The sequence below is a fragment of the Stenella coeruleoalba genome (genome assembly GCF_951394435.1).
Source record: "Stenella coeruleoalba genome assembly, chromosome: 8".
In the NCBI taxonomy this organism is placed as follows: domain Eukaryota; kingdom Metazoa; phylum Chordata; class Mammalia; order Artiodactyla; family Delphinidae; genus Stenella; species Stenella coeruleoalba.
In genome coordinates this window covers 48014964-48038307 of record NC_137154.1, presented here as the reverse complement: position 1 = coordinate 48038307, position 23344 = coordinate 48014964, and the positions used below count along the sequence as shown (strand labels likewise).

General features: G+C 55.9%; 1 protein-coding gene across 1 annotated transcript in view; it reads right to left on the bottom strand.

The window, feature by feature from the left end:
- Positions 1-725: 725 nt before the first annotated feature.
- DCHS1 (dachsous cadherin-related 1) overlaps positions 726-23344 on the bottom strand; it is a 35111-nt gene continuing 12492 nt past the window's right edge. Inside the window, exons 2-21 of the mRNA XM_079929049.1 lie at positions 19594-21498; positions 13671-13859; positions 13349-13580; positions 12983-13219; positions 11626-12651; positions 11211-11404; positions 10904-11000; positions 10644-10801; positions 9609-10473; positions 9274-9513; positions 9054-9179; positions 8050-8259; positions 6142-7020; positions 5904-6017; positions 5521-5732; positions 5277-5431; positions 4951-5081; positions 4552-4835; positions 4085-4223; positions 726-3755 (exon numbers count right to left, since the gene is read on the bottom strand). Of these exons, the coding sequence (XP_079785175.1) occupies positions 1144-3755; positions 4085-4223; positions 4552-4835; positions 4951-5081; positions 5277-5431; positions 5521-5732; positions 5904-6017; positions 6142-7020; positions 8050-8259; positions 9054-9179; positions 9274-9513; positions 9609-10473; positions 10644-10801; positions 10904-11000; positions 11211-11404; positions 11626-12651; positions 12983-13219; positions 13349-13580; positions 13671-13859; positions 19594-21378 (9885 nt within the window). The 5' untranslated portion in view covers positions 21379-21498 and the 3' untranslated portion in view covers positions 726-1143. The remainder of the gene's footprint in view (positions 3756-4084; positions 4224-4551; positions 4836-4950; positions 5082-5276; positions 5432-5520; positions 5733-5903; positions 6018-6141; positions 7021-8049; positions 8260-9053; positions 9180-9273; positions 9514-9608; positions 10474-10643; positions 10802-10903; positions 11001-11210; positions 11405-11625; positions 12652-12982; positions 13220-13348; positions 13581-13670; positions 13860-19593; positions 21499-23344) is intronic.

Here is a 23344-nt window from a genome sequence, read left to right as displayed (position 1 = left end):
GGACGGTCAAACACTGGGTACGCTCAGGGCTCCCCACCTGCTGCCAGAATCCAGGACTCGCCACAGTGTAGGGGGTGCTTCAGAAAGGGGCTTTGGAGGCCCACAGACCCAGGTTCTTACGAGCTGTACGGAGCCTAGGTTTCTTCATGTAGAATATGGAGACTATTATGTTAAAAGTGCTCTGCCTCAGAGGGTTGCAGTGAAAATTTACAGAGATAAAGCAGGTGGACCCCTCAGCAGAGAGCCTCACATGGCAAAGGCTCAACAAATGTGTGCCCTTATTACACGCGAGTATATAGGGGCCCCATGGAAAACAAATACACCACGAGGCTGCTCTTGTACCCACCCCCACCTCCCTGAAGACCCTCAGGCCTAGAGCTGGTCATCTCCAAGATCTCTCCCCAGCCAGCCAACCCCTCTCTAGGTCACTGCCACAAGCAAGCCCCTGCTGTCTGCCATCTTCTGGCCCCCTGCCCCCGTTAGAGGGAAAGGTCAACTGCAGAGAGATGTGATAGCCTCAGGTTGGGCTCGGGCTCCCAGTGCCATCCCCACTCGCTCCCACCCTAGATGCCCCTGTGTCCACCAGCTTCTGTGACTCCTGAGGTGTCCACAGTGTGCCAGGTGGCTTCCCATCATCCCCCCACCCCTACGGCCCCCACAGAACAGAGCCGGACACTGGGTACAAACTGCAGTTTATTAAGGCTCCAGAGTGAGAATTGGCACTTGATTCTGGGCAGGGGCAGGGGTGTCAGTGGAACCCAAAGGAGCTGGGCCCAAACAAGTTAGAGGGACTGCCCCCATTCCCCCTACCCCCCAATAAATAAAGTCTCAGCTCCATCTCAGGGTGCTGGCACAGGGCAAGAAGCCCTCACTGAGGAGGACCCAGGGCTGCTGCCTACTTCATCATCTTTCTCTCCACACCGGACCCGGCCACAGGTCAGTGCCCAACAGGGCCTCGTGGTGCTGGTGCTCTGACAGGGCCAGGGTGAGACGTGAGACCTGTCCCCACTGGAGGACTCTGGGGTGGGGATCTGGCCTCCCCCGCGGCCAATCATGGTCCGAGGCTGCCCAGGGCAGGCTCAGATGGGGCCTGCATTGGGGACACTGTGCGCATCCCAGGTCGGGGCCCAGCCTGGGCCACAGCTAGATATGCAGCTCCGTGTCATCGGGTGGCTCCAGGCCGGACTCTGCACTCAGTGCTGAGGCTGAGGGGCCCTGGGCCACCCCAAATGGCGAGACGACAGGTGAGCGAGCAGCCAGAGGAGACAGTGAGGGCGAGAAGCTGGGGGACATGGCAGCTGAGGACAGGGAACCTTCATGGCTGATGGGGGAGCGGTGAGAGGCTGGTGGGAAGATGGCCCGGGTCGTAGCCGTGCTGGCTGGCTTGGGGGGCACAGACTTGGCTCCTGGGTGGGCCACGGCAGTGATGAGGGGTGGTGGGTCAATACGGGGAGCCGGGGGACACGGCCGAGCCTCATCCTTGAGCCGGGCGATCTCTGTGAAGACGCTGGCCAGCGGCTGGAACTGAGGGCACCAGCTCAGCAGGTAGTCCCAGTTATAGCTGCCACGGAGCTCCTCCTCCCCAGCCACAATGGCCGTCAGTGCTCCTGCCACACATGGCTTGCCATCTGCTGGAAAGCCATAGTCCCCAGTGGGTGCAGGGCTTAGGCCACAGCCCCCCAAGAAGGCTGTGGCAGCGGCTGGGGGGCCCTCCTCTCGGTACAGAGTGGCCCCTGCACCCGGCAGCAGCAGCCCTGCCTTGCGGCCCTTATACCAGGTGTCGGGGGCAGGTGGCTCGCAGGACGTGTCACTCAGTCCATCTGCATCCTGCTGGATGCCGGAGTCAGGGCCACGGGCAGCCAGAGAGGAAGCCACACTGGCCACACGGGGGAACTCGTTGATCATGCGGATCTCGTCATCCTCTGCAGCCTCCGCTGAGCCTCGGCCGCTTGAGTGTGAAGGGTCCAGGGAGCCACCACGGGGGTAGGGTCCTCCAGCTCCTGGCCCACCATAGCTGGGGAGAGTCTGGTGATACAGGTGCTCTGAAGGCGGTGGGCTGGGTGGCTCTCGGCCCAGCTTCTGTAGAGAGCCACTGGCCAGGGGTGCTGCCTGTGACATCGGGCCAGGTGCCGCCTCAGCCTTGCGGCTCCGGGCCCGCACCAGCCCTAGGACCAGGGCTGCCAATGCAAGCACCACTACGACTCCCAGGGAGGCCGCCACAGCCCCCACCAATAGCAGGTTAAGGTCAGGTGCCAGGCCCAGCGCAGTGTGGGTGATGTCCACAGTTACGGGCACTGTGGCACTCCGGGAACCAGGCAGAGGCCCCCGTGCTACCACCTCCAGCCTCAGCTCCCGTGGTGCCTCACGTCGGGTCCGGCCCCCACCCCCAGAGGTGCCTGTTCCGCTGCCTGGTGCCCGGCTGTCCACCCGCAGGTACAGGGCACCTGTAGTCTGGTTGATACCAAAATAGGGGGAAGAGGTGGCAAGGGAATAGAGCACCAGGCCATCAGCACCTCCATCCTCGTCTGTGGCCTGCACGTGACCCAGGCTGTGGCCACGCCGGGCACCTTCCGGCACTTGGAAGTGGAAAGCTGGAGCCAAGAACACTGGGTCATATTCATCCTCACCAGTCACCAGCACTGACACAGTGACTGAGGCTGACAAATTCCCAGCATCAGTAGCACCCACCAGCAACTGGAAGCTTCCTGTGTGCTCATAGTCAAAGGCCACTCGTGCCCGCAACTCCCCTGTTGAGCTGTTCAGCGCAAATGCCTCACGGCCCTCAGGCCCCGGCCCAGCGTCCAGCAGGTCGTAGCGGAGCCTTCCGAAAGCCCCAGCATCGCCATCCGTCGCATGCAGAGTAGTCACGAGAGTGCCTGGAGGCTGGTTCTCTGCCAGGCTGGTGCTGAGCAAGCCCAGCGGGAAGGCTGGCCTGTGGTCATTCACATCCTGGACTTCGATGGTCACTGGTGCCAGAGCAAAGTGTGCCCCGGCAGGGTCGGCAGCCCGCACGACAAGCTGATGTCGAGCCTGGGTCTCACAGTCCAAGGGGTGGGCCAGTCGCAAGTCACCCGAGCTCTCATCCAGCTGAAAGAGCCCAAAAGGGTCGCCTGAGCTGAGGGTGAAACGCACAAGGCCGTGCGGGCCTGGGTCAGCGTCGGAGGCCTCCACGTGCAGCAGCTCGGCTCCAACAGGTGTGTCCTCGGGTACTGCCACACGGTAGGATGCTCGGGTGAAGACAGGTGGGTTATCATTGACATCCAGCACAGTGACGGTGACCGGCACAGCCGAGCTTCGAGGTGGCTGCCCCCGGTCAGCTGCAGCCACAGTTAGATTGTACTGGGTTAGGCTTTCGAAGTCTAGAGGCTCAAGCAACACCAGGCAGCCCAGGGCCCGGGGGCCTAGTCCATCACTCTCCCCAGTCTCAGCCAGCCGGGGTTCCAGCTGGAAGACTCGGCCCCGGTTGCCACTGACAATGCTGTAGTCCACGGTGGCGTGGGTGCGGCTTCCGTCGGCATCTGTGGCCTCCAGGGTGAGCAGGGTGGAACCAGGGGGCAGATCCTCAGTTACCGCCACACGGTAGTGTGACAATGTGAAGCTCGGGGTGTGGTCGTTCTGGTCCTGCAGCTGCACGTGCACTGTGGTGCGTGCTGCCCGAGCCGGCGTCCCATGATCTCGTGCTTCCAGCACCACGTCCACCACTCCTGGCCCTTCATGGCCCAAGGCCATTGTCCCCACTGTTGTGAACAAGGTCCCTGAGATGAGAAGGGAAGAGAAATATGCCATCAGCAGAGGCTGTGGGTGAGCAGAGTGACCCTTCGAGGACTGGGAAATGGCCTTGGAAGTCAGACTCCAGGGAGTGGCCCGTGTGCTAGGAGATTACAGAGGGGCCTCCAGGATTCAGAGAATGGCTTCTAGGCATGCAGTCAGGACAGTGCTTAAAATAGAGACAAAGGGCAGAAAATGTCCTCCCTGGGTCAGAGATCTAGGGAGTTAAAGAGTTCAGGCAAGAAATTCCAGGAATGAGGTCAAAACATGGCCCAGCACAGTCAAGGATAAGGGGTAGATCCCAGGAAGGACGCACCGTTGTTGGGGTCAACACTGAAGCCCTCAGCAGGGGAAGCCAGGTGGTAGGAGACATGACCATTGGCACCTGAATCCCGGTCAGTGGCAGAGACGGAGAGAATGGCACTGCCTGGGGGTGTGTGCTCAAGCAGCATCACCTGAGGTGTGAGGACAAGGGTTTAAGGCCAAGCGTCCCAGCTGCCCACTCAGCCTATGTTCCGGAGCTTGGTCTCATGAGCTCTGCTTGGCATCCGTCCTAGCTTGGAGCGCATCTACCCCTTAGAATTTGGACTGTGCCCCTTCCCCCATTTGTGGGCACCGGATGAAGAACCTGGACACAGTTCCCAGGACTTATAAGGCTGGTCTTACATCCCCAAAGATCCGTCCCCAAGTCAGTTCTGACATCCAGCCCACCTCAGATCCTTCCAGCCTTGTCACTCCCCTCCGTTGTGAACAACTCTGGGCCCAGAGGTGGGGCATCAGTACCTGGTAGAGGGTCTGTGAGAAGGCGGGTGCATTGTCATTGACATCCTCCACGAGCACCGTGAGGTTGGCACGGCCCTCGTGAGGCCCGTCATGTGCCAGGAGCTGCAGGTGGTAGCGGTCACGCTGCTCGAAATCCAAGGGGCCCGTGAGGGAGAGGCGGCCACCATAGCGGCCTACACTGAAGGGATCCTGGGGCCCAGAAGGGCTCAGCACATACCACAGTACTGGTCCTGAGTCCACATCATTCCCTGTTACCTGTGCAATCTCTGAGCCCAATAGTGCATCTGCAATACATGGGACAAGTGTGTTTGGCATGGTCCCAGAGGCCCCTGGAGCCCCAGAGTGGGGAAAAGTGCTTCCCTACCGCCCTTTGTACCTCTCACTTTACCCAGTCCTCACCTTCCGACACTCGGAGCTCCCAGGGCTGGGGGATGGTGGGGCGATTGTCATTGGTGTCGATGACCATCACCGTCAGGGTAGCTGAGCCCACCAGGGCTGGGCTTCCTCTGTCTGTGGCCATCAGCACCAGCCTGAACACAGAGCACAATCGGGGTGGGGCCTGGGGATAAGGGAGAACCTTGGGCAGGGATAGGAGGGCTCAGGACAGGCTGGGGGGTGGGGAACTCAAGACGTGGCCTAGGGATTGAAGGGGATTCCATGCGGGGCTCAAAAGTGGATGGACCTGGGATGGAGTCTCAGGGTCTACAGACCCACCCGAGCCTCACCGTGTTTCGGCCCAGATCTCACGGTCCAGGATAGCTGTGGTAGTGATAGTGCCTGTGGCGGAGTCTACACGGAACAATCCCCGGGCTGGCTGGGATGCGGCCAGACTGTAGGAGATCTGTCCACTGGGGCCTTGATCCAGGTCATCTGCTTCGACCTGGGGAAAGCAGGAGGCTGCTGGCACTGGGCTGGCCACAGACAAAGTCCGCCCAGCCCTGCCCCCCATCTTCCCGTCACACCCCACACCTGCAGCAGGGGTCCCTCCAAGGGCCTGGACTCAGGCAGGAAGGCCACGTAGTGGGGCCGCAGGAAGCGGGGAGCATTGTCATTGGCATCTTGCAGGGTTAGGGTCAGCACGGAGAAGGCAAAGGCTCCTCCACTCTCCGCCTGCAGCACCAGTCGCAGCCGTGGGTTTGCCTCAAAGTCCAGCCCCTCTGCTGAGCGAACCGTGACGGCTCCTGGAGGGAGGTGGAATGTATCACCGACAGACCTCTTGCTTGTCCTAGAGCCTCCTGTCTGCGGCCCGCTACTCAAGGGCAGCCTCTCCCCAACCAGAGACTCCTCGGGCCCAAAGAGGACCCCCGCCAGGAGCCTGTCCCCTCACAGAGCCCCCTGCTCCCGCCCCTTACCTGTACTAGGCTGGATGGAGAATGTCCCTTTCTCATTCCCACTGAGAATGCTGTATGTGATGGGTCCACTTGAGCCCCCTGTATGGATAGCCTTGGGGGAGACAATGGGAGTCCCTGCAGAGGGGATGATATTGGTTGAAATGTGAGCACTAGACTGAGGGAGTCTGGGGACTATTTTCAGTTAGTAACCCCAACCCATCCAGGGATACAAAGCGGGGCGACACGGTTGGGCACCCACCTGGGGGTGCATTCTCACGGAGCATGGCTTCACTACTAGCCCGGGGAAAGCGGGGTCCACGCTCAGACTCTCCCTGCAGCCCAACAATGACCACACCAGTGGCAGAGCGAGCTGGACGGCCAAGGTCGGTTGCCACGATGAAGAGGACACGATCCTGGGGACCCAGGGATACAGGGGAGCGGGCCACACGGATTTCACCAGTGTAAGAGTCCACAGTGGTGCCAGGAGGTGGTGTGCCTGCCAGCCGGTATAGGATAGAGGCATTGGCACCAGCGTCACGGTCTTCAGCTCGCAGAGTGGCCAGAGCCAGGGTTGGGGTACTGAGGCTAGGGCCTGGGCGGGGCAGGCGCAGCCTCAGGGGACTGGTGGGGAAGGTGGGCGCATGGTCATTGACATCGCGCACCATGATGGTGATAGGCACCGTGGTGCTTAGGGGTCCAGCAGCTGCACCATCCACTGCATTCACGGTAAAGGCATAACTGGGACACTGCTCTCTGTCCAGGGCTGTGGCTGTGCGCAATTCCCCAGAGCTGGGCTCCAGCAGGAAGGCTCCTGCTGCACCTGCACCCAGGTAGTAGGTCACGCGGCCATTGGGCCCAGCATCAGGATCATGAGCCTGTAGCTGCAGCAGCAGGGTCCCTGCAGGTGCATCCTCAGGCACCTCCACAGAGTAGGCAGGCACAGGGAAGGCGGGGGCATGGTCATTAGCATCCAGCACTGTCACTGTTACAAACAGAGTAGCACTGAGAGCTGGCTGGCCTCCATCCCGGGCTTCTATCTGCAGCTGGAATGCTGGCTCCACCTCCCGGTCTAGTGGCCTCATGGTGCCAAACTCCCCTGAAGCTAGGTCCAGAACAAAGGCTTCTGATGGGTCCCCATCTGCAGAGAAGGGCATGCACACATAAACATACATGTGTCAGCCCATGGGAGTGGGGGTGATTTACAGGCAACCTGGCAAAGAAAGAGAAAGAGAGAGGGAGAGAGAAAAGAGGGAAAGTGGGATAAAGGCAGAGAAACAAAGAGAAACACAGAAGGTAAAGAAGGACACTGCAAAGTAGCTTTTCTAAGAGTGTGGTCTGCAGACCCCAGGGATTCCCCTGAGACCCTTTTGGGGAGTACATAAGATCAAAACTATTTTCATAGTAATACTAAGACATTATATGACTTTTTCATTCTCATCAACTCACAAATGCAGAGTGGGGTCCGGATGCTACATGACATGTGATGACATCATGACTTGGATGGTTAATGGAATGTGTGTGCTTGTGTAGTCTTGTGTTTCCCAGAATATTCTAGGTAGAAAGTTTAGAGCATAAATATGTGTTGTTTTCAGAGATTCACTCGTTTTTGCTGGCTTGCGTTCGGTTATACATGCTGTAATCTTTGTAACCTCATTACTGTCCAACAAATTGTTAGTTGAAACCCTAACATTTCCTTGGGCCTACGCAGAAATACAGCAAGTGGTATACTTCATTGGCTTGTTTTGCAATGATATTTTAAAATTTTCTCATCTTTAATATCAAATATTGTAAATACTGATATAATTTGTTTACTATATATTTTATATATTAAATTATTATTTCACATTTTATTATATCAATAAATGCTGACATCATATAAGCCAAAGTTCTTTACAGTTCTCAAAAATTAAGAATGTTAAGGGTTCCTGAGACGAAAAAGTTTGAGAACAACTGCTCTACAGGGAGAGACAATCAAGAAAGAAAAAGAAAGAAAAGAAACAAAAAGATAAAAAGAGACAAAGAGGAGATCAAGAACTGGAGGGGCACAGAAATAGATGCTTGGAGACACAGAAACATAAAGAGAAGGAAAAGGAGACCCGGGCACGCTGGGTCTGACACAGGCCAACAAGGAGTACACCTGGGCAAGTGGGTGCGGGAAGGTTCTCACCCAGGATGCGGTACTGCAGCTGCCCGTTGGCTCCCACATCCGGGTCAGAGGCCCGCAGCGTGGTAAGGGTCTGTGGGTCCTGGCCCTCAGGCACCTCCAGGGAGAGATGGGCACTCCCAAAGGTTGGGGCGTGGTCATTCTCATCCTCCACAGCCACTCGCACTGTGACATGGGTCAACAGCGGAGGCGAGCCCCCATCCCGGGCATACACTATCGGGAAGCAAAATCAGTGAGATCCAGCCTGCTCCCATCCCATGGAGGAATCCACACCACATAGTGTTCCCCAGGTGCACACAAAAATCAGAATATGTCCCTCTCTCCACACCCCGCAAGCACACAGGCACACATACATATATGTGGTGGTGTGACAGAAAAGGCACTAAGTGAGGTAACAAAAGATCTGAGTTCAAGTCCCAGCTCTGCCACTTCCAAGTTGTGTTAGCCTAAGCAAGTTACTTAATCTCTTTGGTACTCAATATCCACTTGCTCCTCTGTTAAACGGCTGCAGTGTAACCTGAGGGAACCCTAGAGGGCATAGCTGCGACATTATGCATTTGAGAGTTAGTGTGATCACACTGGTGACAGCCTAGACGTCAGTTCAACTTGCACTCTGCCAAACTCTTGACTCCCCAAAAGGATTAAAAATATAATAGAGGGCTTCCCTGGTGGCGCAGTGGTTGAGAGTCCGCCTGCCGATGCAGGGGACACGGGTTCGTGCCCCGGTCCGGGAAGATCTCACATGCCGCGGAGCGGCTGGGCCCGTGAGCCATGGCTGCTGAGCCTGCCCGTCCGGAGCCTGTGCTCCGCAACGGGAGAGGCCGCAACAGTGAGAGGCCCGCGTACCGCAAAAATAAATAAATAAAATAAAATAAAATAAAATAAAATAAAAAAATATATATAATAGAAACTGTGCTGTAAGCTTATAAAATGTACTTTGCGGGTCCTGCCCATGTAACACTGCTGTTTACAGCGCCTCAGGTTTTGGGGATCCTGCAAACGCGCACCTGTCAGATTGATCTCCTCCTGCTCCTCCCGATCCAGGGCCCGAAGAGTTGTAAGAACTCCAGTGTCTGGGTCCAGGGAGAAGCTTTCGCCAGAGATGCCTCCATAAGTCACTTGCCCATTGGCCCCTGAGGAGGGGCAGCGTGGGGGAAGATCAGAGGGTGAATATAACCTTTCTTGACCCAGTCCATCCCTCTTTCAACCCATCCCCCCAGGCCTTACCCAGGTCTGGGTCGGTTGCCCGCAGAGTGAGCAGAGATGTGCCAGGCGGGCTGTTCTCACGCAAGAGGACGCTGTACTCCTGCTGTTGGAAAGTGGGTGCCTCGTCGTTGACGTCGGCGACACTGACAGTCAGGAGCTGTGTGGCTGAGCGCGGCGGGGAGCCGTGGTCGGAGGCCACCACAGTCAGCAAGAACTCAGCTCGCTGTTCACGGTCCAGGGACCGCACCACGGACAGCGCTCCTAGTTGAGCGGTAGGGCGGGTTGGAAGGAAACCTCAACACTCGCCCCACATCAGCACCCTCCTCGTCCCCACCCCCACCCCCGGCCCAACTCACCGGTACTGGGGTGTAGCCGGAAGTAGCCGTCCCCGCCAGCTGCCAGGCGATAGGACACGCGTGCAGCCTCGCCCAGGTCCGGGTCCCGGGCTACCACGTGCAGCGCTGCGGGCCCCGGCGGCTGATCCTCAGAGAGGCGCACACGTGAGGGCGACGCAAAGACCGGAGCGTTGTCATTCTCATCCGTGACAAAGACGCGCGCGGAAACGCGTGCTGCGCGGCGGCGGCTGGCATTGGCAGGCCGGTCGGTGGCTTCCACGAGCAGCAGCAGAGCGGGAGTGGTCTCCCGGTCCAGGCCTCTCGGGGCGCTGAGCGCCCCGGTGCGTGAGTCCAGGCGAAGCGCGGGCACGGGCGGCTCCTGGCGCAGCAGACGGTAGCGCACGTCGCTGTTGGGGCCCGGGCCGTCGGCGTCCGACGCGCGGAAAGTGTACAGCGCCGCCCCCGGCTCTGGGTTCTCCGGAAGCGCCACAGCCAGCGGGTCACGCGCGAAGGCCGGCGCATGCTCGTTCTCGTCCTGCACGCGCACCTGCACTCGCAGCAGCCGCGCGCCCGCGCCTCCCGGCCCCTCGGCGCGCACTGTGAGCGCGCGCCACGCCGGGCCCGCCTCGAAGTCCAGGGGCCGCGCCAGGTACAAGCGCCCGGAGGCCGCGTCCAGCGCGAAAGTGCCCTCCGGGTCCGCGCCGCCCACCAGTGTGTAGGTGAGTGCGCCCACTCCCGCCGACTCTGGCGGCGCCACCGAGCCCAACAGAGAGCCGGGCTGGAGGCCCTCGGCTGCTGTCACGGTCAGCACGACAGGCACAGGTGCGGCCGGGTCTGGGTCTGAGGGTTCCGGCGGAGGCTCAGCCGAGCGAGCTGAGGGAAGCACCTGTTGTGGACCCAGAAGGGAGTACGGAATCAGGCGGACCCATGTAAAAGGGAATCTGGGCTGGCCTGCTGAGTAGCAGGAAGGGCGGTCAGAGTGGCCTGACTAGAGGAGAGGATGCCCACACTGGTGACCAAGGAGACGTGGACAGATTGGAGGAAGGGCAGCCATACCTGCACCAGCAGCTGGAGGCTGGAGCTCCGAGGGGGGCTGCCTTGGTCGTGAGCACTTAGCGTCAGCACATAGTGAGGCCGCTCTGCTCGGGTCAGGGGTGCTGCAGTGAGCAGCTCCCCTGAGTGAGGGTGCAGAGAGAAGAGCTCTGAGCCAGGACCTGGGGACAGGCAGAGGAAGGGCGAGGCCTTGGGTTCCAGAGCTGGGCGTGTCATGAGGGCCTGCCATCACCCACCAACTCCCTTCTCTCCAGCCCCCGTACCAGTTAGCATGTACAGGATTGTTCCATTCTCCCCCTCGTCCGGATCCCTGGCCTGCAGAGTTGTCACCAGCGTTCCTGGAGGCACACCATCTGGTACCTGTGGGAACACAACTCATCTACAGTTGTCTCCTTCCTGTTCTTGAGACAACTCAGGATGGAGTTCCCATCACCTATGTTCAGGCAGAGCCCCGTTTTTGCTCTCAAACCTGTTCCAAGACGCAGACTCTCTTACTTACACCTACAGTTCTAAGCAGAGACCCACATACCCTCTTACTTCTTCAGGGCAGAGTACTGCAGCTTCACATACCTGTATGGGGAGGCCCCCACCAGCAGCCCCTGAAGCCTGCAGGAAGGTGGGGCTGTTGTCATTGAGGTCGAGCACTGCAATGTGTATGGTGCCTGTGACACTGCGGGGTGGGCTCCCCCCATCCTGCACCTGCACCAGGAGCTGGTAGCTGCTCTGCCGCTCACGGTCCAGAGTTTGGAGTGTGGTAACCTCTCCTGGGAGTGCAGGACAGACAGAGATCATGTATGGGGTAGCTAGGGATGCAGAGCCTGAGGTCCATGAGAGGCTGGGGTTTGGGGAGTGTGGAAGGGAATGCCCGGGTAAAACTCTAGCTCAGTCCTGGTCCTCGTGGCCAGGCTCTGGGGAGTGTGTCTGGGTGCTCACCCAGTCAGAGGATGAGGCTTTGGGCTCTCAGATTTTGGGTCCCAGTGCTCACCAGTCTGGGGGTGGATGCGGAAGGCCTTGCTGTCTTCTGACAGCTGTCGCAGGCTGTAGGTCAGACGTCCATTGGGTCCTGAGTCTCGGTCAGTGGCAAAGACCCGGCCCACACTGGTCCCTGGGGGCTGGTTCTCAGCCACAGCCAGGAAGGTGGGCTCCTCAGACAAGCGGGGACTGTGGTCATTCTGGTTGAGGATGCTGACCCTCACGGTGGCTGTGGCTGTCTGCTGCCCCAACTCAGCTTTGGACCCAGACACTGCCATTACTTTCAGCGTGTATAACTCCTGGGCCTCACGGTCCAGTGCTGCTCGCACCCATAGCCACCCGGTCTGTGGCTCCAGGCCAAAGAGGCTACTTGGCCCATCTGCTGCAAGGCGGTAGGTGACAGGGCCCCCATCTGGTGCTCGAGCCTGCACTTGCAGGACTTGAGTTCCAGGGGTGGTGCCTGAGGGCAGGTCCACACGGTAGGTAGGGCTGTCGAAGTGGGGAGCCAGACCACGGGTCCCCAAGTCCTGTACCACCACCCGCAGTCGAAAGTGGCTGGTGCGGGGTGGGGAGCCGCCATCCCGGGCTTCCAGCTCCAGTTCATGGGCTGGCCCCCCTGGAGGCCCCAGAGGTCCCATAAGCAGTATGTGGCCTGTGGTGGGGTCCACAGTGAAGGCCCCGCCACCCCCAGCAAGCAGGGTAAAGGTGACTCGACTGTTAACGCCTGAGTCGGGGTCCAGAGCCCGCAGTGTATAGATGGGAGTCCCTGGGGCAGTGCTTGGCGGCAGCAACACCGTGTCTTCAGGTGCAGGGAAGGCAGGGGAGTTGTCATTCACATCATCCAGCAGCACACGCACCCGAGCTACGGCGAAAGCCGGGGGCACTCCACTGCCTGCCCGTACCTCCAGCTCTAGCACTGGTCCCAGCAGCTCCCGGTCCAGAGCTCGAAGCGTTTGTAACAGCCCTGTGGCCCCATCTAGGGAGAAGAGTCCTCGGGGATCCCCACCTGATAGGGTGAGGGTCACAGGCCCCAGGCGACCTAGGGAAGAGGAAAGAAGGGTCAGAAAAGAGATGGGAGGGCACCTATTGAGTTGGAGCCCAGACTCTGATCCCCAAAAGGGCTAGGCAGTGCCCACACCTGGGCCTTTCGAAGTATTAGGGGGAGGGGCAGGTGTTGGCAGAGAAGCTGGGTGGCACCAGGGTGACATTCGTGTACCTGGGGATGAAGCAGAGTGCCTGTACCATGCCCACGGAGGTGGCGGGGATTGGAACCAGAGTGTTTTGTATTGGGGCTATCAGTGGTGTGATACTCGAGGGTTATGTTGGGGTGTCTGGGTACGGCACTGAATGGATATAATGATAAGTGATACCTGATGGATTGTGTGCTTGGACTACACCCACACTGGTGCCTGGTGCCACATCCTCTGGCACAGAAAAGACATACTGTAGTTGCTCAAATACTGGTGGTATGGGAGTTCCAGGCACAATGCTGACGTTGACTCGGGCACTGGGCTCTGCCTGCAGGCCACCTCCATCCTGAGCCCCGATCTCCAGCTGCACCACGGAATTGGCCCGTCTGGCCAAGGGCCAGGCTACCGTCAACAGCCCTGGGAGGACGGAGAAGTGGAGAGGTATAAGGAAACAGAATAGAGCTGGAAAGGTTGGGGGGTGGGGGGCAGGCAGTGCTTCATTTAGGCAGATGGGGAGGCAAGCCCTGGGAATGTGAAGATCCTCACCTGAGTGCTCATCCAAGGCAAACAGTGGGGGGCTATTGCCAGCCAGGATGTGGTAGGAGAGTCGCCCGTGGGGTCCCTGGTCAGGGTCATGGGCACGCACCCTCAGCACAGCTGTGCCTGGGGTACTGTGGGCGCTCAGACTGGCAGCATACTCCCGTGGATAAAACTGAGGTGGGTTGTCATTCTCGTCTGACACAAACACCTTCACATACACCATAGACTTGAGGCCTCCCTGGTGAGACATGCAGCCATTAAGTCAGGTGGCCCTTGATTGGCCCTGCTGAATGCCCTACCCCAGTCTGCCCACAGACTGTCCACTCACCCCATCCACAGCTGTCACTGTGAAGTCGAAGCTTGAGGGCCCCTGATCGCGGTCCAGGGTCCGGGTCGTGCACACGTCGCCACTGTGGGCATCGATGCGGAATGGGGGAGACCCCGAGGCCCCAAGTCCGGCACCCAAGGAATAGGAGAGGAGGCCAAATGGGCCACTGTCTGCATCTGTGGCTGTCACCTGGGGAGAGGCTGGGGTGAGTAATGCCCCGTCTTTTTGGCCAGAAAAGCCATAACTAAGGGGCAACTGGAAGGAGCAGGCCCTGGGCCAGTTGGTGCCCAGAGTCTTGGGATGGTGGACACACAGAAGGGACTAGTAGGACACGGGCCAAAATCCAAACCCAGCTCAGACCTCACCACTTGCGTTAGGTTCCTGTGAAACTCTGATCACAACATTTTTGTCGACTGGTCAATATAGAACTTTGTTTTATGTGTGTTTCTGTTTAAAGGCACCTTATTTAATATATATTGTTGGTTCATTAACACTGAATTCATGGCCAATGGCACAACTCATAACTAAATGAAACTTATCTAACACATGTATTTTCTCCATAAGGCACAGCACAGCCTTCTTGTGTTTAGGAAAACAGACATCACTTCAGCACTACAGTTGGGGACAATTTTATACTGCAAAATCACCAAACAAAAAGCACAAAAATGCAAAAAACGTGGCATTAAACAGACCACGAAAAGGACCCTTGTTTACCATATAAGAGCTGTAACATGAAGGCAGAGCATTGCCTTGTTCGACCTCAGCCGGGAATGTGCTTGTCGAGAGACTTGAATTTTCCATCCTTCTGCACATGTCCGGGAATGACTGTGAAAGCTCCATGAGTATTGATTCAAGGGTTACAAATAGATTTTAGAGAGTTGGCGAATTCACAAATACAGAATCTGCAAATGATGAGGACCAACTGTACTTAAAAGGAGAGTGCTAAGGGCTGTGATAGCAAATTCCAGGTGGGTCACAGGGAGTTAATAACCATCGCCAAGTCTCATAATCACTCCAATCAGAGAACTGGCTGACCGATAGAGTTATTGAGACTGATGTTATAGGCCTGCTCGTTATTGCGTTTGGTTATAAAGTGGGATCCGATTGGTACTCGGATCTGGTAACTGGAGTGATCAGGATCTGCACTATGAATTTATGGGATGTGGCTCAGGCACCTTTAGCGTCCCTTCATCTCTCAAGCCAACCTCATTGGAAATGAGAAAGGGAGAACTGCAGGTCTATAGGAAAATACCGAGGTCATTAAGTTCCAGGGGCTCCCCAAAACTAAGAAATAGGGGAAGGTTTTCCTGGTGACTTCTCAGGCATCTCCCAGACTGGCTCAGGAAGAGTTTATGACTGGACACCAATGTCAGGAGCCTCTGAACATTTCAGAGCCAGATCAGTAGGAGACACCATTCCAAAAGCTTCTGAGCCTAGGACAGGGCCAGGCACACAGTAGGTACTCTATGTATATTTGTTCATTGAGTAAACAGACATTCAGATTGCCCTGCCTTACAACAAAAGCTTCTTTCAAACTAAGTTTTATAAATTGGGTGCACATTAGGCCCTCAGTAGTGAGTTAGCTGGTGCAGGCTGCTGTAGCTTGTGACAAAGTACTCTTTGTGGCTACACGGGCCTCAGGGTCATGATATGCTGCAAAAGGAAGCTGGAGAGTTCCCCTTTCTTGGCCAGAAAATGTTGCTCAGAGAGAAGCCTAGCCGAGGATTGCTGATCGTTGCCCGGGCCTTTGACAGAAGTGATTTGTGCCATTGTTTACCCTCCTGAGAGACACTAAGACCTTGCCATGCTGAACCCTGGAAACAGCTCCTGCCCCAACTCTTTACTATGGCTGTGGGCCTGGATATCCCAGGAGACAAACTTCCCCCTGGATCAGTCTGGCGGGCTGCAGCACAGCTGCCGCACCGTCTCCAGAAGCTGTTAAAGACCTCTGCCCTCTGACCCGCTGCAGGAAGAAAGCAATAAATAGTGGTCAAGAGAAGTTGTCAGGAAGTGACCCCAAAAGGCGCAGGGGCCGTTGACTGGAAATGACCAAGGCAGAAGTGAATTTTCTGGCCTGTGCAGCCCCTGCTCAGAGGTCCTAGTGCAATTGCAGTCTCCAGTTTCAGCAGGCTCTCAGCCTTGCTACATAGTCCAACCTTGGTCAGCTCCCACTTCCAGCTCTGCCTGAAAGCTGTAACTAACCTCATCTCTCTCCTCTTGTCCCCACCCCACCCCACCCCTAGCTCTCATCACATGCACTAGTGCAAGGAGAAAATAAAGACCTTCATCTGTGAACTCTCTAAAATTCCTAGCAGACCACAAACTTACTTCATCTGCCCCATGCTGACCTCCTTCCCAGGTGTCCCTCCTGCTTTGACACTTTAACACTGCTCTCCTGCTTCTCCACCCACTGCTTCCCCACCCCCAGCCTCCCTCCACCTCTCCTTACTCTGTCTGTTATACACTGTTGTTCTCTGGAATCTTTCCTTGGCCTCTTCTCATTCTGCACACGCTCAGGGCCTTCTCTTCCACTGCTGTGGCTTTGACCCTCATCTGTACTTTGACCCAGACCACTCCTCTGTGCTCCAAACTTGTACATCCAGATGCCTGCTCAACATCTCCACTTGGACGTCCCACAGGCCCCTTAAATCCAACCTGTCCTAAACTAAACTCATGATAATCCCAACCCCTCTCTAATGATTCCTCCATCCACGCAGTTGCTCGAGCCAGCAATGTGTTCTTCCCTTTTCCTCTCTTGGCATATCAATCAAGCAGGGACTAAGTAAATCCTCATTATCCCTCTACTTGTCTGTTGCTCTCCATCACCATTATCACTGTCCTGACTTGGGCCTGAGTCGTCTCTCCCCTGGACTACTGTAGCTCCCTTCTCATAGGCGCCTGACCCTCCGATCTGTCCTCCATACCAGGACTTCTCAACCTTGGCATGACTGACATTTTGGATCAGATAAACTCTTTGTTGTTGTGCTGTCATGTGCATTATAGGATGTTGACAGCATCTCTACCCACTAGATACCAATAGATCCCACCAGTTGTGACAACCAAAACTGTCTCTAAACATTGCCAGATGTCCCCTCCAGAGGGCAAAATCACCAGCCGTTGTGAACCACTGCTCTACACTAACTAATAAAAGCATCTTTTGAGAAGACAAATGTCATATTATTCCTCTACTCAGATGTCTTCAGTGTCCCCGAAAGAAAAATGCTCCAACTCCTCGGCTTGGCTTGACTCCTCACTGTCTGGCCTCCTGCAGTCTCGTCTCCCACTCTTTTATCTCACACCTTAAATTCCAGAGATACCGAGCCACTTGTAGGCCCTTGAACGAGTCAGACAAGTCAAGCTCTTCCACTTCTCTCTGCGTGTCACCTCTGCTTCAACCCTTCCCTTATCTCGTCCCCTCATCAGCTCCTGCTCATCTTTTAAGTCTCAGCTCAAAGGTCCTTTCTTTTGAGAAAACGTTCGAACTGCCTATCTGTACCTCATGAATATCCCCATATAGAAGTTTTTATTATTGGAATAAAACTGTTTCTCTGCATATGAATCTCACCTCTAGACTATAAACTCCATGAATTAGGTAGTGGTTACTCAGTCATTACTGTGTTCTGGGTCCCTAAAACAATGACAGGCACATGGCAGATACTTGATAAACGAATACTGAATGAATCAAATATTAAGACTTCTTGTAACAGTTATGAACACCCAACGGTCATTTTTACCCCTGCTTCCCTATGATTACTACTAGTAAAAACTCCAGGAAACCACCTGGAGAGATGCCCTCTTGCTTCAGGCACTAGTGAGGAGGGAAGACGTTTGGAAGCCACAGCCCATTGGTCCTGGGCCAAGAGGGAGAGTAAACACATGGGAGAGTGGGTGGGAGCTGGACAGCAGTAGGCAGGCAAGTACCCAGAGTCTGGCCAGACAGGAGGTCAGCCAGGCCTAAGCACTGGCTTGAAAGTCTAGGCCAACAGGCAGCTCCTAGAAAATGCTCGGGGATCTGCTGGACTTCTGAGACATAAAGACTTCAAGCACGAATCTCCTAAGAGACCACCCTGCCCCCAGTCTCCTCTCCTGCATCCATATTCCATGGGGCAGCCAAAGCAATCTTTCCAGAAGACGTATCAGATTTGCCTAGAGCCTCTCAATGGCTCCCTGTGATTTCTAAAATAAAGTCAAAGCTTGGCAGCTGGTCCCTGTCTACTCGCTTGTCTCACCTCCCCATAACTCTTTCTCATCAGCACAGTCGAGGCCAACTTGAACAATGCAGTTCCATGAACACATCATGGTGTTCTGTAGCTCTTTCTGTGGCCTTGGAGTCCCTGTCCTCATACCCCATGTTATCCACTTGGCAAAGTCTCACTGCTTCTGCAAAGGTCTGCCTCTAGGCTTCCACAGCACCTCATATGCAGCCTGATGCATTACTAGTTACTGGTGTGTCTCCTTGCCTAGACTGGGACCGGCCTGGGAATAAGACTATTTCCTTTCTTTGTTCTCAGGGCCCAGCAGAGTGCCAGGCTTACAGTGGGTAAGTTAATTTTTGAATGTATCACTTACCATTGATCTAATCTCTCTTTCACCCTTAAAGCAAGTTAGCTTCCAAAAAAAAAAAAATACAAAAATGGGACTTCCCTGGTGGTCCCAGTAGTTAAGACTGTGCACTTCCATGCAGGGAGCACGGGTTTGATCCCTGGTCGGGAACTAAGATCCCACATGCTGTGTGGCACGGCCAAAAAACAAACAAACAAACAAAAAAACAATCTGTAGTGAGGAGGGAGGGATGAATAGGTAGAGAACAGAAGATTTTTAGGGCAGTGAAACTACTCTCTATAATACTATAGTGTATGTCATTATATATGTCAATTATATATATACTTTATACTTTTGTCCAAACCCATAGAATGTACAACACCAAGAGTGAACCCTAATGTAAACTATGGACTTGGGTGGCAGTGATGTGTCAATGTAGGTTCATCTGTTGTAACAAATGTACCACCCTGGCGTGGGATGTTGATAATGCGTGAGGCTATGAGTGGGGGCATGGGGTATATGAGAAATCTGTACCCTCCACTCAATATTGCTATGAATCTAAAACTGCCCCCAAAACATAAAGTCTTGAAAAAAAAAACAAAACCAAATTTGATTATGCCTTTTCTGCCTCAAAGAAGTTCAGTGACCTCTTTTGCCTTCCAAGTAAAGCCCTAGCCCTTCACGGCTTGGTGTCCAAGGACTTCTGCAGTTTGGCCTCAGCCTGCCTCTCCAGTTTCATGCTCCACCCATCTCCTCCAAGCCTGACTTGCAGGAAGCCTGTGGCCCCCACAACCTCTCCAGGGCTCCTGCCTTTTCCTCTGAGGTCTTCCTGCTCTGGACATTGGGATCTCACTGGATACTTCTTGTTGTCTCTCATCCTCGTGCCTGAGCCCAAGTGTCCCATCAAGGCTCAGTTCCAAGGGCAGGGATGGGGGTGTATTCCAGGACACCTCAGCACTAGACTAGGGTTGGAGAGATCTGTAAATGCTGGCATCTCCCTTGGGGAACAGGAGCCACATGGGTGTGCAGGATCTCCGTCTCTGCCCTGCAGAACAACTTTGAAACTTTAAAGAGTCCTCTCTCATTTCCTGCCACCGCAAGACACATTTTCTCTATATCCAATCTTAATTCTCTCAACTGCCAAGATTACCTGGCCCAGCTCTTGTACCCTGCTTTCTCGTCTTCTCATTAATCCTCACCCTCCGCACAGACTGTGGAGCTCATCGAGTAGGACCGAACCCTCTGGCATATGTCACCATCAACAGATGGCACCTGCAAGGCTTGGTGCCTGCTCTGAGGTCCCCTGTGACCCTCTGATCGACCCACTCCTGCCCACAGAATCATCCTGCTGTGTGCGGGGTGGTGGTGGGGGCTTACCCACCTGCAGGAAGCAGGTTCCGGGCTGGGTGCCCTCAGGCAAGGAGGCATTGTAGAAAGTCCTCTGGAACTGCGGCTCATTATCATTCACATCCTGCAAGGCCACACTCACTGTGGCAGAGGAGATGAGAGGGGGCAAGCCCCCATCCGTGGCCACCACAATTAGCTGCGGCTGTGGCTCCAACTCATAGTCCAGTGAAGCAGCTGTGGTGATGATGCCTGAAGTGGGGTCGATGGAGAACCAGCGGGTGTGGGCACCTGGGGCCAGGCTATAGGTGACCTGACCGTTGGTGCCCTGGTCAGGGTCCCGGGCCATCACGCGCACCACGAAGCTGCCAGGCAGCGCAACCTCAGGCAGGGGCTCGGGTCGGTAGAGCTGGCGGTCAAAGGCAGGGGCGTTGTCGTTGACATCAGTGACATGCAGCACAAAGGCAGCCTCGGCTCGCAGCGGGGGTGAGCCTGAGTCTGTGGCAGTAACTCGCAAGTTATAGGCATCCCTTTCCTCTCGATCCAGCTGCCGAGCCACGCACACCAGGTAGATGACGCTGTCCTGGGTGCTGAGCGCAAAGTGGCCCTCTCCACCCTCCAGGGACACATTGACATGGGCAAAGTCACCATCGTCTGGGTCTGACACAGAGATTCGAGCAACAAGCTGGCCAGGGGGGGCAGCCTCAGACACTCGGGGGGAGCCGTCCGCACTCAGGAAGATGACAGTCATAGAGGGCTGATTGTCATTGGCATCTCGCACGTGCACCGTCACAAAGGCCGAGCCCAGCTCAGGGTGAGCCCCTCCATCCCGTGCCTGTACCACCAGTTCATGGACCCGCCGTTGCTCGAAGTCCAGTGGCCGCTCCAGCCGCAGCAGCCCCGTGTGTGCGTCGATGGAGAAGGGTCCGTCACCCTCGCTCTGCCTCCGGTTGATCTCATAAGTTACAGCCCCATTGGCACCGGCATCGGCATCAGAGGCATACACCTGCAAGACAGGACTGCCGGGGGCCAGGCTCTCGGACACCACAGCGTGGTAGCGGCTCTGATTGAAAGCTGGGGCATGGTCATTGATGTCCAGCAACGTCACGTCCAGTAGGGCCTGGGCCCTCCGGGGTGGTGAACCACCGTCGTAGGCCTCCAGTTGCAGCATGTAGTGTGAGCGGTTCTCTCGGTCCAGCTCCCCGGTAACTACCAGCTCAGGCACTGGGGCCCCATCTGGACCGGGACGTGTCTCCAGCCGGAAGGTCTCTCCAGCCCCATCACCAGACAGCGCATAGCCCTGGGTTCCTAGGCGGCCAGCGTCTGCGTCACGAGCAGGCTCCAGTGGGTAGCGGGTGCCAAGAGCGGTATGCTCAGGTATCTGCAGGACAGCTCGAGCCTGTGGGAAGGCTGGAGCGTGGTCATTGATGTCAGCCACTCGCACGGTAACTTCCACGGTGGCGCCATCAGGAGTGACTGCAGTGAAGCGGTAGCGATCCCGCCGCTCGCGGTCCAAGACCCGGGCTGTACGGACCACCCCGCTGTGCTCGTCAATGGCCAGGTCTGTGCCCACACCACTGCCCTCCTGGGCGGAGATGAAGTACATGGGAGGTGCTGCTGTGCCCGCTGGAAGCCCTGCACTGATGTCCCCGATAAGTGTGCCCGCTGGCTGCTCCTCGTCAATCTGCAGGTCCAAGCTCCCAGCCTGGCCCCAGGCGCCCGGCACCCCCGCGCCCAGGAGCAGCAGCAGTGATAGCAGGGGTAGGGGCCTGGGGCTCTGCATGCCTGGGCAAGAAGGTGCAATGCCCCGCTCCTTCTGCATGGCAGGGGCAGTCCAGTTGTGGCTCGGGCTCCAGCTCCAGGCCAGGCTCCGGGCCCAGCTTGATCTCAGGCTTTGGATCAGATCCAACTTGGACCCTGGCTCCAGCTCACGATTCCTGGCCTGGGAGAAAATCGGAAGCAAAAAGGTCATGATGGGGGAGGAATCAACCGTCCAGGCTGGGGTCTAGGCCACACCAGGACTCAAGCATGCTCAGTGGCCCTGCGTGTGCTGCCTCACACCGTCTGGGGCCCAGGAAGCTCCTCAGGACCCACTCCAGTCTTTACCTGGCAGGTCCCATCCCACTCTGATTCCCGTCCCCCCTCCACCCCCCAGCAGATTGTTTTTTCCTATTGTTCAGACCTAAATGCCTTCAGACTCCCTTCCTTCCATCTGTAGACTTAAACGTGTGGCCAATTCTTTCCCATTTTTCTTCTCATCCAGGATTAATACCTCAATAATCATGTGCTTGGCAACCTCACCCGAATCTCAACAATGTCCTCTCTGCCAGAGCCTTCTACCAACATTTAACTATGCTGAAGTCTCTCTTTCTCTCTCTCTCTCTCTATAATATATATATAATCTCTCTCTCTCTCTCTCTCTCTCTCTCTCTCTCTCTCTATATATATATATATATATACACCTTTAGCCCTACTTCCCTCTCTATTTAACAAGAGATTGAGCACCTATTATGTGGAGGCACTGGAGACACCTCAGAGAATACAGGAAACAGTCCAGGACTTGGACAAGTAATTAGAAGTGTGATAAGGGCTGTGAGGGAGGAGTGCCGGGAGCTGTGAAGGCATAGATAGAGGAGGGGCTTACCACAGTCAGGGAGTCAGGGAGTGCTTCTCTGAGGAAGCCACATTCAAGTCAGGATCTACTTAATGTAGGTATTTGCTAGACAATGGTGGGCGGAGAAGGGGGATACAGAAACATTCAGAAGAGGGAACTGAATGGGAGGCTTAGAGTCCGCAGTCAAGAAGGGGCTGAGGGTGTCCGGGCAGGTAGGGCACAACGTGTGTGAGGTGTAGAGTGCTGAGGCAGAAGGTATGAAATGGGGCAGGGGCTCGAAGGCCATACTGATGATTCTGACTTTATGCCGGGGACAAATGGAAGCCATGAAAGCATCTTAAGAGTGGGTGCTGCAATATGGCTTACGTCTTGTGAAGATCTCTATTGCTGCCCCTTTGTAAACAAGGATCACACAGATGGGAAGGTTATCTTAGGACAGCCCTTGTAACACACTTGGGGGAGTCCAGGTGAGGGTGAATTGACGGTGAATTGGATGAGTGTTAGCAATGAAAATGGGGAGAAGCGGATAGCTCTGCCGGACGTTTCGCAGGTAGAACAGGCAGGACTTGATGATGGCTTGAGGCAGGGGATGAGGGAGTGGGAGGAGTCACGGATAATGGGCAGATTTCGGGCCTGAACCATCAGCTGGACCAAGGCAGCCTTAACTGGCCAGAGAGAGAGACAGAAACAAATCCAGGGAAGGGCGGTGCCTCTGTGGCTAAGGGAGCCAGGGCTTCAAATGCTGCTGACGTTCAAGAAGGAGGAGGCCTAAAGCCCCATGAAGGCCTTTAAGGACTGAGTGAGAGCCGAATCCGTGGAGACATTGCCCTCTCTGAAAGGTTTGTTCACTTCCTCCAATTTCTCACCTCTCACCCCCTCCTCCATCTACACAGAGAGTCTTCCTCTCCTGTGACACTGCTTTCACTAAGCTTCCAGTCATCGCTGTACTCTACATCCGATGGATACATTTTTATCTCCTTGCTGGATCATTCTGGAACACTGAAACACTGATCACTGGCTTCTTGAAGCCTAGCCCTCCTGGCCTCCCATGGTGGCTCCCCACCTCTCACTTCCATTGTACTTCTGTGTCCACTCTTCAGTCCCCTGGGCAAGTTCTTCCTCTGCCCTTAAAAACTGGTGCTCCTCAGGACTCAGTCCAGGGCCGCATGTTTTC